The sequence below is a fragment of the Gymnodraco acuticeps genome, unplaced genomic scaffold, assembly GCF_902827175.1.
Source record: "Gymnodraco acuticeps unplaced genomic scaffold, fGymAcu1.1, whole genome shotgun sequence".
Taxonomy (NCBI): domain Eukaryota; kingdom Metazoa; phylum Chordata; class Actinopteri; order Perciformes; family Bathydraconidae; genus Gymnodraco; species Gymnodraco acuticeps.
The window spans coordinates 208,651-222,697 of NW_022990951.1; the positions used below are offsets into that span (position 1 = coordinate 208,651).

General features: G+C 40.3%; 1 protein-coding gene across 1 annotated transcript in view; it reads left to right on the top strand.

Moving 5' to 3' along the window:
• The first annotated feature begins 700 nt into the window (after positions 1-700).
• Positions 701-14,047, top strand: part of LOC117558720 (integrin beta-1-like) — a 35,133-nt gene continuing 21,786 nt past the window's right edge. Inside the window, exons 1-3 of the mRNA XM_034235078.1 lie at positions 701-1,002; positions 12,758-12,824; positions 13,233-13,318. Coding sequence (XP_034090969.1) covers positions 12,758-12,824; positions 13,233-13,318 — 153 coding nt within the window. The 5' untranslated portion in view covers positions 701-1,002. The remainder of the gene's footprint in view (positions 1,003-12,757; positions 12,825-13,232; positions 13,319-14,047) is intronic.

Below are 14,047 nucleotides of genomic sequence, written 5' to 3' on the forward strand. Positions count from 1 at the left end.
AAGCTCTCTTGGTTATAAATGTGTGTGAAACTGATACTGAGAAAGAGCACTGTGCAAACTCTCCCTGAGCGGATTATGAGAAGTATGTGGCAGGATGATTGTGCAGTGATGTAAATAAATGGAGATGGTGACTTCATGTGTTCATCTCACCAGCTGGCAGCATCAGCTGTTACACACTCATCACACATTACAGCGATTTAAGATGCTAAATGTTGGAAGTAAGTCCTTTAATTGCTTTATCTAAAAGTGTGAAGTGTCTTTTTCAACATATATTTTGTACTTCAGTTACATATTAAGGTTATGTATTGATTATTTACCCATGTCACGTTATGCTTCTTCTTAAGGTATTTTATCAGATTGATAAAATATTATAACAGAGTACTTTTACTTTTGGTACTTTAAGTATATTTTGATGCCAATACTTTTATATTTTTACTTGAGTAACATTTAAATGCAGGACTTTTACTTGTAACAGAGTATTCCTACACTCTGTTACTAATACTTTTACTCAAATACAAGACCTGAGTACTTCTCCCACCTCTGACTACTTGAGTAAATGTACTTTTCACCACATCCGAGGTGAGGATGGGTTCACAGTTCTATGTGTGTTTGTTTGTTCGGCCCCTACGTGCCGCTGTTCTTCCTCTGTAGGCGGGGTCTAATTAACAAGAAGGGGTTTTGATGAACTGGTGCATTAAAAAAACCTAAAAAACAGCAGTAGTAACACCGGAGCCGCGAATGAAACGTGTTCGGGAGATCCGGACACTCCTCGATCCTTATTTAATTAATAAAATAAAAATAATTTAATACATTTTAGTTGACGCATTTTCATTGGACACGTTACGTTCTCGACGTAGCGGTGCGTCAAACAAAGCGAACCCTTTATAACAGTTTCAGCTAGTCCTCGCCTCACTGACCGTTTTTATTTCTCTAAAAGAGGACACTTTTTCGGGCTAATGTTACTCTAAATCAACGGAACAACCAGTTTATCACCAACATAAGGTAAGTGTTGTTATACTCACCTACGTTTTCTTTAAGATGTAACCCATGTTTAAATCGACTGTAAACGACAAAAGGGGAGAAGCGAGGAATGCTTGTCTTCAGGGGGAAACTTTGGGTGTGGATTAACGAAGTTAGCTAGCTAGCACTGGAAAGGCAGTTGTTTCCCCCCCCCCATAAATGTCCTTTAAAGCTATATTTCAACACTATGATGTGTGAAATGTCGCCATATTTCAACCTACGCCTCAAGTCTGTCCCTGAATAAATCTTAAATTGGGCTTTGTACAGAAAGTAGGCCAACGAGGGCAGTTTGGGTGGTTTAAAGTGTAAGGAAATAATGGGAATTATCAGTACTGGATAGCTATTAATACAAGTATTACTCCCCTGTGAGTTTAAACCTTTACAGATACTTTTACACATCCTTCTTGGTGTTTATACCTACACATTTATGTAATAACATGTGGAAAAACTAGCATCTTTCTGTGGCACTCAGACCTAAAAGCCTTTTGTTGTCCAGAGGACAGTACACATTTTTTAATGGGAATTATCATTACTGGATAGCTTAAGTATTACTCCCCCCTTTAAGTTTAAACAGTGTAAAGTAACTAAGTACATTTACCCACGTGCACTACTTATGTACACTTTTGAGGTACTTGTACTTTACTTGAGTATTTCAATTTTTCTTCTACCCTATTATTATAGTATATTTTGATGCCAGTACTTTTGTACTTTTATCTAAGTCACATTTTGATTGCAGGACTCTTACTTATAACAGAGTATTCCTTTTACTCTGGTATTTCTACTTAAGTACAAGATCTGAGTATTTCTCCCACCTCTGAGTTTAAACTATTACAGAGACTTTCACACGTCCTACTTGGAGTTTATACTTACACATTTATGTAATAAAATGTCGAAAAACATGCCTCTTCCTGTGGCTCTCAGACCTAAAAGCCTTTTGTTAAGGCACCTTGGCATTGTCATATTATTACTCTGTTATAGTTTGTTTAAAGACATATTTACAGGCAGCTCTAGATAAAGTCTTTTGTGTGTCTGGTCATCAATCAGGATTGTTTTGTCCTGAAAAGTGAAGATTGTATTTCAAAACCACCTGCTTTTCCTTAGGAATGCTCTTGAAGCACTTGGGTCCATTTGTCTGACAAGGCTTTTCTCAATGTGTCCATAAAAACCCTTTGCTGATATCTTTACCATTTGTGTTGGACAAAAGAATAATTCACTTTAACTTCAGAAGGCTCATACATGGAAAAACATACATGAAAGACAACGAAACAAAAGCCCTTTGAAAGTCTTTAAACATTGAAATCAAGTTAGACATGTAAAGAACAGCCTGAACAAACCACAGCCGGATCCTAGAGTGACCAAACTACACTATGGGCCGTACAAACTGTGGTTGAGGATACACTACGGCGTCTTAAAGAAGGCCAGATCGGTTAACCAGAATCCAGAGCCTCTTGTTGAGCCTTGCCCACAGCTGTGATTCAGGACTGTTGACTCTGCAACATGTAAGCTGAACAAGATTGGTCTTGCTTGCCTCATTCACTTCCTGTAAAGGAATTGCAGCCTGAGGGAGTGTTTTCTTCCTTCCTGGTTAATCTCAGGGAGAAGCTTGATTCCTTCAACTAGTAATCTGCGTTCACCAGGGCCTAATTTAGTGACGGGGGAATAAAATGCCTCGTGTTAAGTGCTAGCTTGTCGTTGCATCTTAATGACATAGCAACAGCAATGTGTCAAATCAGAAAACATGCATGTTTCTGATCTTGAATAAATGACATGTGTGCAGATAATATACGCCAGGCATGGTAAGTGTAGACATGAGTCTGTAGACTAGACTTAGATCCGACTCCCTGCAGGTCCCTGAGTCACTTCCCTTAGTTACATTGTTGTAATGTTTAAACGCAGCGGCCAGCAGCTAGGAGTGTCCGAGGCAGATTGAAGGGTCATTCAGCATTACTCAACTCCTTCCCCCCCCACGACTTGTCAGATATGAGTCATGGATGAACTGGCCTCCCAGTGACGGCCAGACGAGTCATGAGCGAGTGTTTGTTTGTAGATATATGATCATGGTTTAAACATTATCCCGTTATGGCTCTATCCCTATCCTTCTGTGAGAAAGTGTTGGGAGTCCTTATAGCAGAGTCACGAAAAGGGGGACATCGTTTGAGAATGTGCGGCAAGATAGATATTTGTAGGTATTTCTGAGTAGTACAGAACATTGCTAAAACTGTATTTAATTAAGGATTCACTTTGGTCATAATTAGACCCGATAACAAGAAAACAGCCATACAAAGAAGTGACAAGTAAAAGGCGAAAACTATTTGTCCGTTAATCTTTCAGTAGAGACAGAAATGTGTTTTTTTTCACCGCTCAAAATGCTAGGATTTGCTGCTCTGCACCTAAAATACACTATAATCTTTGACTTTTGAACAAGAATTATAGAATAATAGATTAAAATGTCATTAAAAAAACTGTTTTAATCGATTATACAATTCATTTCTAGTGGCAGCTTTAAAAGAGAGAAAACGACACACACTTCAAGAGAGTCATTAATAATAACAACAATAAATATCTCAGGTAATTCTCAAATGTGTTTTATATTATGACTTTTGATCAGTTACTTCGATAAAATGTTAAAAAGAAATAAGACAATGTCATATTGTTAGAAATGAAATCCAGCCGCTGAAAGTAAAATACAGTCTCAGAGGAAACAGCTTTTTTTTAAACTCGACCGTGAGGGTTTCAAGTTATTTACAGCCAGAAATGTCCTCATGCCTCGTACTGACTGAGTAGAGTCAGGGTTCAGGCTGGAAAGATGGAAAAAGCTCCCCATTTTTCAGTGACGTCGTTTCTTTTCCACAACATAATGTGGAGCAGGTTAAGAAGGAATGTGTTGTCTCATCTCTCTGAGGGGAGATCGGCTTCTCCTCCTCATGGCAGATAAAACCAAGCGGGTCCTGACGTTGCTCTACAACTTAAAACATATACAGCCGACTGACTTTTTGACTCCTTCTTAAATAAGCAGTGTCTAATTGAGTAACGCGAGAATTTGGTCTTCAGATGTGTTCTATATGGCTTTTAGATCTTAAAGCAAATGTTCTATCAGAAGTATCACACATTGCGTTGATCATAATTGTCTTTCAATTAGTTGTTTGCAACAGAACGGTTATACCCGGTTGTTGTCATTACTTTTTGGGATGCTGGTGATACATGAGTCTGGGAGGTTCATAATGAATCCACTTGGAAGACGATACGGCTATTAAACGACAAAAGGCAGCTTCTCCTTAAATGTGATAATGGTTCGTTTTGTACTTACCTTGTTTGTATCTTATTTATCGTTTATTAAAGAAATAGTTTACAAAAACAGTAATGGGTAATTATACACTTGGCTGTTGTCTTTTATGATAATGATTAAGACACCAGCCGAACCCATGCGTCATCGTAGGAAAAGGATTAAAGGGATGATATAAATGTTTAATAATCCGTTCAACCATTTCTTTAACCGTCAGATGGTCAAAATGTGTCTTTCTCATGATTTGTCCCAAGAGACACCCATCCATCACCTGGTAACACTCATGTAGTTTGACAGCACATTTAAAGTTCAGTATCAAGCGTCATGCCAGATGTTGTCAGGATAAACGAGGTATTCCTGTGCGTACGTTTGGTTTCCTTTAAACATGCTGTGTGTGCGGTCAGCAGCGAGGGGTTCTTCCCGATCTTTCAGCAGCCGGTTGGAGAGAGTAAAGGGGGCCTGGGTGCGGCTTTAATTAAGGGAATGGATGCAGAGTCATGCTGAGTTGTTTGGGGACCTAATGTGCTGAGAGTGGACTGTGACTTTCTGCAGCAGGTGGGGGGCCGTCTGGCTGACCATCGGGGGGGGTGGGAAGGGCCCCACATCTCAGTTTGTGGACCAACAGATGACCCACCCAACAGGAGCATTTCTGGGTTTGGGTGAACGCTATGGCTACGAGATTCGGCAAATATAGGTCGTTTTATATTATATAGAATAGAATCCTTTATTGTCATTATACAGGTACGATGAGTAGAGCTACTCCTTTTTTTTAACGTGCCATCAAAAATACAAATGAGACGTACAACATTCAGGAGAGGACAACATACAAGCATTCATACTTCAATATGCAGATCAAGTTAAAGTGCAGGAATATATCGGTTGAACTGATTCCTTGATATTACAGAAAATTGAAAATATTGGTGTCTGTAAATGCTACTAGTATACAAACTGTAGTATCATATAATGTCCTTTGTTTTCTGTCATGTTTGTATTAATGTTTGGAACTAATTGAAGCAGGTCACCATTGTAAAAGAGGTCTATGATCTCAATGGGTTTTATCTGTATAAATAAAGGTTTTGAATTTGAATTTGAATTACAATTGCCATGTGATTTGCAAGAGGATCTCTACCGAATACGCCACGACTTCTCTGCAGCGCCACAATACTTCATTCAGATATTTTCACTTATTTTACCTTTACCAATTTTTTGGGCTTACAGCAAATTAGATGTAGCACTTGTCCATACGGTGTATTTGGTAGCATTTTGATTAATTGTGCAGCCGTAGTGAACGCCAATTTTGTTTTACCTTAGTGCAGCGTTCATCATTTGATAACACCAGATGCATCATGTGACAGATCTGGGACACCCAAAATGTCTAGGTTTATGTAGCATTGGCTGAAACCAGATATGGAAGTGGTTGGGTGTGTATAATCCGTTGATATTCGCTTTACATAGTTTGGACAAAGTAATGTCAACAGCTTAAATGTGGAGAAGGAAAAATTGTGTGTATAAACAAAGCAAGATGTACAGCAGTGTAATATCACATTATCTGAGTTTAGCATTACTTTTCAGAGATGGTATTAATATGCAAACAAACGGTCGAATACAGTGATCACACATTATGGGCTACTTCAGTTTGAATTGATTGTTTTGCCTTCACGTGATCTTGTAGTTTGGTGGGTAAAGCAAGCTGGATGGCTTTCAGTGAATCATTCAGACTCATGTTTAAATGCCAAACTTAACTCTCCTATCGTGAGGATTTGCTCCATTTTATTTATTTTATAGTAAAATGAACTTCTTTGTGTCTTTGACTGTTAGTAGCACAAGATATTTGAAGACTTCATTTCGGCTTAAAGACATTATCAACATTTTCTGATCTTTTTATAGACCAACTATGAATCGATTAAATAATCTGGAGATGTATTGATGATAAAAACAGTAATCTGCGTAGTTCAATTCTCAGCAGTCCATTAAAGTGCAGTTTAATACCAATGCATTTTTCTCTCTTGTGTGCGTTTCTTTACCTAGAATGGTGATTTTTAATAACTGATAGTAACTCTACTCTAGTAAATTACATTTGTTGTGGAGTTAACAGTTTGTGTTGACAGCAGCGTTTCCGCCCGGGGTGCGTCTTGCCGTCATTTGACCCTCTTATTCAGCTCGGAACGCCCTGAACTCCAGCTGAAAAAAATTATAATTTGAGAGAAGATCGAGAGTTTTTATCGCTTGAAATGACGAAAAGGAAAAAGGACAAGGACATCCCTCTGTTGGAGGGGCAAAGGAGTCTGGTGGGATTATTTTCGCCGCCTGCAAAGCGCCTTCCTGTGACGAAAAGAACAAAACACCGCCGCATCTTCCAAGGACCATGCCAGGAGGGGTGTCCCTGGAGAAGTAAAGAGATAGTATAAGGGACTGCGCAATTCAAAATGGTTTAAAATCCTTCATCCGGTTAAATATAGTTAACAAAATACCAATTGTATAGCATTACAGTTCAAGAAAGGGTGGTTTGCGGGGAAAAAATGGTCTTTTCTTCAATTCCTGTATGTTTTCATATCGCAGGGGGGTAAAATCGCAATGTCAGTTTTTTCCAATATCGTGCAGCACTAATGTACACTTCTTTTTTCTCAAGAGTCAGTGTGGGTGATGCACGGTGTGGCTGATGCACAGTGTGGCTGATGCACAGTGTGGCTGATGCACAGTGTGGCCGATGCACAGTGTGGTTAACCTCTGATCGTATGAAAGCAGGAACCACTGAGAAACCAGCTAGAGATGTGGTGGCTTTTGCAATTTCTTCCATTTCAATTGGTCTGATGCGTGCACAAAGAGGAACTATGGGTCTTAGCTGCTTTTGTTTTTGTCCTGCTAGCTTCTGTGTTGAATTCACTCATCATCTTTGTATTCGTTGTAAAACCATCTCGTATGAAATGTGCACCCAAGAATGGAGTGATCGTTGTTTAACGACTGGTCAATTTAACGACTGGTCAATTTAACCTCCATTTAAAAGAAGGAATTAGCTGCCAAACAACTTTAAATGATCACATTTGTTTTGACACTTCTGACATTGTTGTCTACCAGAGGAAGTTATGCATTTACAAAACATATTTAGCAGGAAATGCTTCGTGCAGTTTCTGTTTTGAAGATATTTGTCAGTTGTGGGTGGAGGTGCAGAATTGTCACATTTTGAAGATTTTAGTTTTTTCAAGTCGTCATAAAGCTCACCTGGTTTTCATACCAAAGTGTTTGCGACAACAACAGTACATAAACTCAACCATATGGAGGAACATTGTGAGGCCTATTTGTTGAACTGAGGTCCCCCGCAGTCTAAACATGGACTTTGTTAAGAGTTACTAACCATTCCCAGATGTGCCCTGCTCCACCTTAACACAACACCAGGCTCATTCATTCAGCGTTATATGGGCCTCAGAAGGTCTTAGAGGCAGATCATCTGTTAAGTGTATCAACATATTTGTGTCCTTGGGCAAGACACTTCACCTGAACTTGCTCCTGTGGGTATTGTCCACAGTACATGACCATTGCATGTATGTAATGTGTATTTGTAAAAGCGCTTTGAGCATCTGGAAAAGCGCTATAATAAATGTAAGGAATTATTATTATATTTCACTTTTAATCAGATTAAACAACTCTTTCCCTTGAACGACACCCACCAAAAGCTACCCAGGAGACCCCAGCCCACCTGTTAATGAGACTTTGTTGTGGCTGTGTTTACCTTATCTAACAAACACCTAGTTAAGCTATTAATGCGGTCTTGTAGATTATCAGTGAGTGGCCGTATGGAGAGGAAGTCTCCGGCCCCAGACTTTGCACAGTGTGTTTCCTTAGTTCATTACGCTCACTGCCGTCAATGAACACAGGAAGAAGTAAACAAAGGAGTGGTGACCATAGTCTGCTTCAAACCCCTTATGGTAAAGTTGCTTTTGACTGAGACTCAAGCAAACCCTTAATTAAGGAAAAAGCTGTTTTGTTTACAGTTTAAGAATATTCTTCAAACATGTCTTTGCTCACAGTGGGTCACTGAGAGGTCACAAGCAGAGGATTTTCTTTTACCCTCATTGATATAAACGGGTAGTAGACAAAATCAGCGTATAGGTTTTCTTTAAAGACGACAAGAACAAGAAGATATCAGTTTCAAGATCCAAAGGTTTCATTTCGATAGAGGGTTACATCGAAGTGTCCTTGGGCAAGACACTTAACCCCAAAAATGCTCCCATAGGTGTGTCACGCGTATCGAGTGTAGGCAAGTTGCTTTGGATAAAAGCGTTAAAAAAAATGTACATGTCGTAAAATGCAGTGCTAAGAAAACTATGTGCATGTAAGATAGAAAAAGATAACTCGTAACCCTGTTCAACGAAACAGAAGCACCACTGTTGAGTCGGCGGAGATGTAAGACAGGGAGTGGACTATTTCCAACAAAACTACACTGTGTGTGAGCAGAGGAATTCTTTCTGTGAATTTAAATCAGAGGGAGTGTGGCCCTGGTCTCGGAGGCGTCCTCTCAGACTGCAGATTGAATCAGAGCGCCTCTGACCTGTGAGGCAGGGAACCATGACAAGGAGGCGCTGAAGAGGATTGAGTTTCAGTCGGCTCCTCTCAGCAGCTGTTTAATGAAATTCTTGCTAAAACATTTTGTGCGGGGCCACGAATGACCTCCGATCGCGAGTGTCAAAAGCTGGGTGATGAGTAAATGCATTCGCCAGAAGGAAAGAGCCAACATTTGGTTATAAACAAACTAAATCACCAACTAATTGTTTGTGATGAAGGTCTGTGATTGGTTGGTTGTTAAACAAATCAATGTAAAATGTGCCTACAGCCTTAAACCTTGTATGTCTTTAGAAAGCTAGCAGAGTATGTGAGCTTAGATATTATGTCGTGGTATTGAAATCCCACATGTCCATATTTGAAAGACCACTCTCTCAGTTGCTGTGGTTGTTTTGGAGAGAGCTGCGTCGCTCTGGCTTTTATTAACAAAGGTAGAAATGTAAATGAAAAATGGTGACGCTAATGCTCATCGTCAGAAACATAAAGCATGTGTCGTCTCTGTCCTCCTCGGCCTGACCATACAAAGTCATGATTGGACACGGTGGGCTGCTGCTACTCTAAATATTAGCCTCTCGGGTCTGTCACACACCATAGTTACTGCGTGACGACGGAGGGTGTGAGGGTGTGTGTGTGTGTGTGTGTGTGTGTGTGTGTGTGTGTGTGTGGTGTGTGTGTGTGTGTTGTGTGTGTGTGTGTGTGTGTGTGTGTGTGTGTGTGTGTGTGTGTGTGTGTGTGTGTGTGTGTGTGTTGTGTGTGTGTGTGTGTGTGTGTGTGTGTGTGTGTGTGTGTGTGTGTGTGTGTGTGTGTGTGTGTGTGTGTGTGTGTGTGTGTGTGTGTGTGTGTGTGTGTGTGTGTGTGTGTGTGTGTGTGTGTGTGTGTGGCACAAAAAGGACCTTTATTGCTACTGTGTGGTAAACACAGAAGAGTACTTCCTCTTTTCTGCTGAATTCACCGAGGTTCAGTTTTACCACAGTCCTCTAATGCCTCATCGGTGTGTCTTGCTAGTTGCTACCTATGCTTGCTACCAGCTCTTATCAGCTGTGACTAGCTTTGTGGAAGCAGCGCAGACGGTTATGTCGCACCATTTCTAATGAACCCGTGAAGTCTCATCCTCCAACGGTCGGGCAGCAATACAGCTAACACTCCCTGCAATGAGTAATGTATTGTTTAGTTATTGTTACATCATGTTATACAGTCTTTACTGTCTGTTAACTAAAATACTGATTAACAGACAGAAAAGTGACGAATGATCCGACTTAATACGGCAATAAAGTATAATACTGTATTATTCTTTAAAAGCTAAAAAGGTAGTCTTCATGAAAGACACAATTTCTATTAATCAGTTGTATTCTTTCTCTTCTATTTATCAAAGAGCTGTGGCGATAAAACCAAGTTTAGATAAACATTTTTAAAAAGGCAAATTTTCTGGAGGTGTCCTTTTCAATATTTAATTCAGACTAGATCTTTTTCAAATGTCCAAAGATTCAGACAAGAAATACCAGTGCTTCCCTAATGCCATTATGTTTCACACACAGTAGACCCCCGACACCCCCCATCTGTCAGCTCTGTGTAATGTGCAGCTCTGTGCCGAGCGGTAAACAAAGCTGTACTTCAGGAATGTTGGGGAGGAGCCCTAATAGTGTAAAAAGTCCTTGCAGTTGGTGCTGACTTGAATTATTTTGGCTCATCTAGCTATTGAACATTTTGTCCATCTTACCACAAGTTATACTTCCCGTAACTTGTGTTTTTTAAAGGGATCAAAAGGAAATGTGTTTCTTTCACCCCTGACCAGAAAAGGCACTCTTAACGTCAAATATAAATCCCATTTGGCTGCTTTTTAAGACTTTTACAAACGTTTCCGTCCCCCACTACACTTCAAATCTTTTTGTCTGCCTTTTCACATGCATGTCTCAGCAGTATGATAACTATCACTGAAGCACTTAAGGGGGAAACTCACGTTTTTAAGTTGGCCATTAGGCACTCTTTTCACAGGATGTGGTTGTTTTTGCAGAGGCATGTACCCTATGACCCACAGCACTGCAGCACACACATCACACCTTTTTCCTGAGCAACTACAGAATATACAGCCACCAGTTTTACTCATAGTTAACCGTCAAAGTATAATTATCTTGATGTGCATTGTAAATATAAATCCACTGACCCCTTAGTACTCAAATTAGCCTTTCATATCCAACAGGGAAAGTCTATTCTTGGACACAGCTGTTGACCTCTTTCAACAGTTTTGTGATTTCCTATGTATATGTTACTGGGGCAAGTACACAGGAAGTAGGTCTCAGTTTCTAAGCTTAAGGACAGTGAAGGAAGTGTGTCACCCAAGTGTGGGAAATAGCAGGAAGAGGCATGGAACAGCCTGACCAAATATGGCATCACACACACCCCCCCCCCCTCCCCTAATAGTTTCTTCTCTGCAAGCTTATGACTATTGACTACCCTAGTTTTCTGAAGAAATATTACCAAATAAATGCTGTCCAACTCAACTTTAGACATTTTCCATGCTGCTGTCACACAAAGAATATTTAGCCAGTTTTGGGATTTGAATTATTCCTGTTTTTGGCGTTGTGGCTGTTTGGTAAATGCCTATTGACTCAGCTCAGTGTGGAAGAAATGCATCATGGGACTTCTCAGTAAACCACAGTTATTCTTCTCGTGCTGCATTCTGTAGCATTTCTGAATGTGTGGTCATCTGCTGTTAGACTCATTAGGAATACATCTGGTAAACAACATGAGTGCAGTTATTCTATTTTTTTACGCAACCTTTGATTATCTCGCGTTCAGCGTCTCCTTCTTGTCGAGTTTTGTCTGAAATGCACCGTCAAGATATCCAACTACCTTTACGTAGGCCTGTAACAGCATGAAAGAAAGTAGAAAGTATGTAGGATGGTGGTTTTGAGGACGTGCTGATGGGACTTGCAGCCGAGTGGGCAAATCGAGTGTGGGCACATCGTTCCTCCATATTTGGACAAGGCAAAAGGAGTCGCTCCTCCTCTCTGCTTCTTAACACTGACTGCTATTTCCCCTCAATGTCAGGAAACAGCTTTAACAACACACGACATGATGGTGTTAGTAAGACGAGATCAAAAAGCATATCTAACTTAAATGTATTCACCCTGGTGGTATCATCAAAACAACTGCAGTGTCCCTTAAAGCTAAATAATACATATTTCTGGAACTACAGAAAGTTCATTCAAATGAGTTTTAATGCAGGAAAACCAAAGGCTTCAATATTCGCAATCTTGTTATAGTCATAGTACATTTAAAATACTAACTATCTATGTTCTAGAATCCATGATAACCTTCTTTCATGTTCATTTACCACTTGGTAGGAGAATAGTTTATTTATAATTTGCGAACTAACATGCAGTGTTTCCGTTTGAAGAAAATCTTCAATTTACCGGACAAATGGGAAATACTCTGATCAAATATTATCTGTGTTTAAAATTGATAAAGCTTTAAAAAGAATGACATTGTCAAGAATGTAGATTTATGTTTTATTTAAATTATTACTGAGAAATTCAAGCACACTTTAAATTGTGCTTCGGGCAATCACAGGAGACGTTTCCATTTGCCGTACTTCTTCAGACTTCTCCGGTCAAAGTCTGGTAAATACTGCTTATATAAAGACTAGCTTAAAGCTGATGTTCTTTATCCCAAAAGAAAACACTATTTTCTTCCTTTTCTCATTGATTTGTTAGGGCCCTCTTTTTTTAAATATATCTGTCGCATTAAACCTCTGCGGCCGCATCAAGTTCACGTGACTTAAACATTCATAACACCCTTTTTCCTCATTGTTCCCCGTCTCTGACTCTAGTGACGAAGAAGTCTGATCTATTTCTTCACCGTTTGTTTTAACACCGAGGTATTGTTTCTTTGTTACAGATGGATCTGCGGCTTCTTTTAATAGCAGCGTTATCGGCGGTCCTCAGTGGCAGCTGGGCGCAGCAAGGTGAGAACAAAGAAGTTTGAATCCTGCTCTCTTTCTCTTATCTTTACTGTTAAATATTAGCTGCATGTTTTCCAGCTGTTTAAAGACACCCGTGCAATACTGTCTCCTTTGTATTTAAAATTAGACTACTTCTTTATTATAACTATCGTCGACGCTTTTATCCTCCACACATTTTGTACTTCTTCATTCATGGTTTTATGGCTCTGGGTTCTGTTGGCTTCTTTTTACGAGGTGAAGTCATCGCTTGGTGAGCGGCCCAGAGCTTCTCTCAGCATGACTCAATGCTCTCAAATGGGGAGGAGGTTGTGTCCTGCAGCCCGAAAACCAAAGCTGTTTTTAGTTAGTGAACTAATGGAAACATTCTTGGTTGTCATGTTGGCTAAGAGGAACCCGTGTTTTGTCTTTCAGAGGGAAGCGTATGCATCAAAGCCAACGCTCAGTCCTGTGGGGACTGTATCCAGGTCGCTGAGTCGTGTGGATGGTGCGGAGATGAAGTGAGTTCAATCAATTCATCTGCTACCAAGGTGTTTTATCATATGAACGGTAGCTCAAGTCCAACCAAGGCTTCATTTCGTCCCCTCGTTCCCCTGCATTTCCTGTCCGTCTCTCTCACTAAATAAAGCACAAACAGTCTTGAACAAAATACAATTAAGTTGTCTAGAATTTGTAATAACTGTGGGTGTGGCATATACGCCATTTATGGTTTATGTGGCAGCGTTGATTAATGGTTAACTTTCCCAAAAATGTCTAACTAACACAGCTGGGAGTCATCATCTTGTGCCTTTTGAGGCGCTTTCACACCGCAGTACTTTTCCCACAAAGGTTCATCAGAACTTAGTTCATGAGAACTCTTCAGTTCTCATGAACTAAGTTCAGATCACGTTCACACCGGAATAAGTTCCTGGGGAAGGGTTAGGCAAACAAAGCCGCTGACGTCACTTCGTCTTCTTCTGCTTTGGGTTTACTGGCAGGCCGCAAACCACTTCACGGCGTATACTGCCGCCCAAAGTCGCCGGCCGGAAGTCCCCGGAGTTGGGGACTGGCTTCAGTAGAAGCTGCTGGGAGTCCCAGCAGCTTCTACTGAAGCCTTCCGAGTAAATCGTCAGAACGCCGACACCTCCTCATCTCCACCACTCCCATGTTTTCTTTTGTGTTGCCATAAGTTAGTCTCTCTGTGTTTCTGCGCTGGGCTAATGCTAATAATGCTAATGCGAGGATAATAA